The 3054-nt window shown below is 49.6% G+C and overlaps 1 protein-coding gene across 1 annotated transcript in view; it reads left to right on the top strand.

Moving 5' to 3' along the window:
- The first annotated feature begins 2427 nt into the window (after positions 1 to 2427).
- Positions 2428 to 3054, top strand: part of CYP2S1 (cytochrome P450 family 2 subfamily S member 1) — a 15308-nt gene continuing 14681 nt past the window's right edge. Inside the window, exon 1 of the mRNA XM_019632620.1 lies at positions 2428 to 2881. Within this exon, the coding sequence (XP_019488165.1) occupies positions 2680 to 2881 (202 nt within the window). The 5' untranslated portion in view covers positions 2428 to 2679. The remainder of the gene's footprint in view (positions 2882 to 3054) is intronic.

Here is a 3054-nt window from a genome sequence, read left to right as displayed (position 1 = left end):
TTAATAATTTGTTAATATTTAATAAATAAAAGTAGGGTCTGGGATGGGGGCAGGAGCTAGTCTAACTTAAGTGGTCTCAGATAGTCTCTTCTGGAGGGGACAGGACTTTGAGCTGGGAACAGAAAATGAACCAACCTCAATTTCCAGGCCAAGCATTTTGGGCAGAGGGATAGTGCAAAGGCCCTGAGGCTGGCTTGGTGTTTGAGAAACTGAAAGAAGGCCAGCATGAGTGGATATCATGTCAAATTCAGCAGCCAGTGGACAGATCCTGAAGGGTTTTGTAAGGGTCACCACGAGGGGCTTGAATTTTAGTACCAGGTTAGTAGGAAATCTTGTCTTGGAATCTTTAGGATCTTAGGAACTTTTAAGTTTTCTCATATAGAGGATCTTGCAATCATGGTCATCTTAAAACATTAGACTCTTAGAATCTTTGCAATCTTGTCATTTCTATGCTAGGCCAGAGCCTGGTCCCTCAAAACATGGCCTGCATGTTCCCTGCAGTTTCCTCTGGTCTTGATTCCAGCCTCTGGCATCCAGGGGTGTGCCCTGAAACTGGGGAGGGAGCAGCAGGAAGGCTGGCCTACACTTTGTTACCATGAAGTGGGTGCCAGTTCTTAGTCCTCCTTTGCCTTGATCTGGAGAATTTCAGGAGGTCCTGATCCAAACTCTACCCACTCCTGGGGCAGCTAACAGGCACCTCAGGCTTCATGGAGCCAAAAGAGAATTCCTGATTCCTCTCCCTCCTGCAAATCCTGCTCCACTAGCTTCCTACCCCGATTGGTCCCCACCCAATACCTTCCCTCATCTCCCTCCTCTGCCAGGACCTTGTTTGCACTGGACTCTTCCCCTGCTCCCCAGCTCCACAATTCCTTCACCAAAGGGCAGCCAGTACCTTATTAAATAAGATACTAAATATTAAATGAATTACTATTTTTAAATGCAAAGAGAGAACCAATCTATGGGGTAAAGGATTCAGTACAGTAGTGGGAGGGAGTAATTGACTGGGAAGGGCATGAGGAAGGTTTCTGGGGTGATGGTAACTCTGTATCCTGATAAGAGTTTGGGTCACACAGATATGTGTGTTTGTTGAAACTCATGTAAAATAGATTTAAGATTTGTGTGTTTCATTATATGTAAAATAACTGGGGGGGGGCGGGGATGACATGTAAGCAAATATTGCATTCTACCAAATGATATGCATGCTGATGGAAGTAGGAATGAAGCGTACTGGTGTCTGCAACTGTCTTTCAAATGCATCCAAAAAAATTAGATGGATCAATGAGGTAAGATAAATAGATATGTAACAAGGCAAGGATAGTAAAATGTTATTGGTGGAATGTAGGTGGTGAATATACTGTATGTTTGGAAGTTTTCATAATGAAATCTTAAGTGAGAATGCAAAGCAAACTGAGTAACTGCCCTGATGGAAACACTTCAACTGCTTCCTTTTGCAGGAGAAATAAAACACAGTCTTTTCCAGGGCACTGCAAGACGTCCCTGCTGACCTCACTGACCTCATCTCCTACATCCAATCTTTGATGCAGCAAATATTTAGTGGGCACCTGCTGTGTGCCAGGCACTGCTCTAGACACTGGAGATACAACTCTGAACCACACAGCATGGACCTGACATTGTAACCATCTTCTTCCTCAGCAAGCTCATCCCCTGCCAGGCCTGTGCACGCCTTTGCACTACCTGAAATCATCTTAATTTACGACTTTATTTGCATGTGGATGACTTCAGAGAGGGGGCAGGGCCTTTCTGTTACTCACAGCTACATCCCCAGGTATAGAACAAAGCCTTGTTTATAGTGAGACCTCTATAACGATTAGCTGAAAGAATATTAGCTAACTTTTATTTAACACTTGTTCTATATATATGCCCCTGGCCCTGGTTTAAATTGTGTACACACATGTACCTAGTTAATCCTGAAAACTATTCCCATTTTACAAAAGAGTTAAAAGAGGCACAGAGAAGCTAGGCTGTGAACTCAAGTAGTCTGGCTTCAGACCTGATGTTCCTAATCGCCATACTATACTGCTAAATAAATGAACGCTACAGTCATTAAGACTGGCCTAAATTCAAATCCCAGCCCTGCCCCTTGTTAGCTGTGGGGGTCCAGGGTCAACAGATTTACCTCTCTGAACTTCAGATTCTTTATTAAAGGTCAAATCCCTCCTCTTTGTTCGTGGTGAAGATGCCAGATGCTGGAAGACATTGGCTCAAAGACACCACACACGCACGCACGCACCAGTGAACGCACACACTGATTACAATGAAGAGGGAGGTAGGAGCTGGGGAGGGCAGTTCGGGGTAACCGCGGGTGTGGGTGTGGCCTCCTGGAAGCTGCCAAAGTCTCCGGCTTCCAGGTTCCTCCAGTTTGCTCACACCCTACCTGGGGCCCTAGGCGCTGTCTCCGCCCATCCCCCACCCCCACCCTGAAAAAACAAAGGTGACTAAAAAACAACCGTTCGAGAGCACGTCCCGGACGTCAGGCAGAGGCTACGTGTGATCTGGGACAAAGAACGCCGTCGGCAGGGAGAAAATCCTGCGTGTAGGCGGGGGGAGGGACTAGCTGCCCGGCTTCCCTCCGCCTGATTTCGTTGCGGAGGGAGCGGCCTGGACTGGGCCAGCCGCGTGGAGCGCCTGGGAGCAAGGAGAAGGAGTCAACTTGCGGAGATGGAGGCGGTCAGCACCTGGGCGCTGCTGCTGGTGGTGCTACTCCTGGTGATACCGCTGATGCTGCGCTGGACCCGGACCCCAGGCCACCTGCCCCCGGGGCCCGCGCCGCTGCAGTTGCTGGGGAACCTCCTGCAACTCCGGCCCGGGGCGTTGTACTTGGAGCTCTTACAGGTGTGGAGCGGCGGGGACGCCCTGGCTAGTGGCGGGGTCCAGGTCCAGGAGAGGAAGGAGACTCCGGGGAGAGAAACGGGAGTGCCCGGGCAGTAGGGGCCTCGGGTATCCTAGGGAGGAGGCAGGCACCGGGTTCCAGGGCAAAGAGGCTATGGATGTGGGGTGGCGCCGGAGCAGGGGTCCAGGGTTGAGAAGGGGTGG

This window comes from Hipposideros armiger, unplaced genomic scaffold (assembly GCF_001890085.2).
Source record: "Hipposideros armiger isolate ML-2016 unplaced genomic scaffold, ASM189008v1 scaffold_1155, whole genome shotgun sequence".
NCBI lineage: Eukaryota > Metazoa > Chordata > Mammalia > Chiroptera > Hipposideridae > Hipposideros > Hipposideros armiger.
Note: the sequence above shows the minus strand (reverse complement) of the source record. Positions and strands in the feature narration are given on the sequence as shown.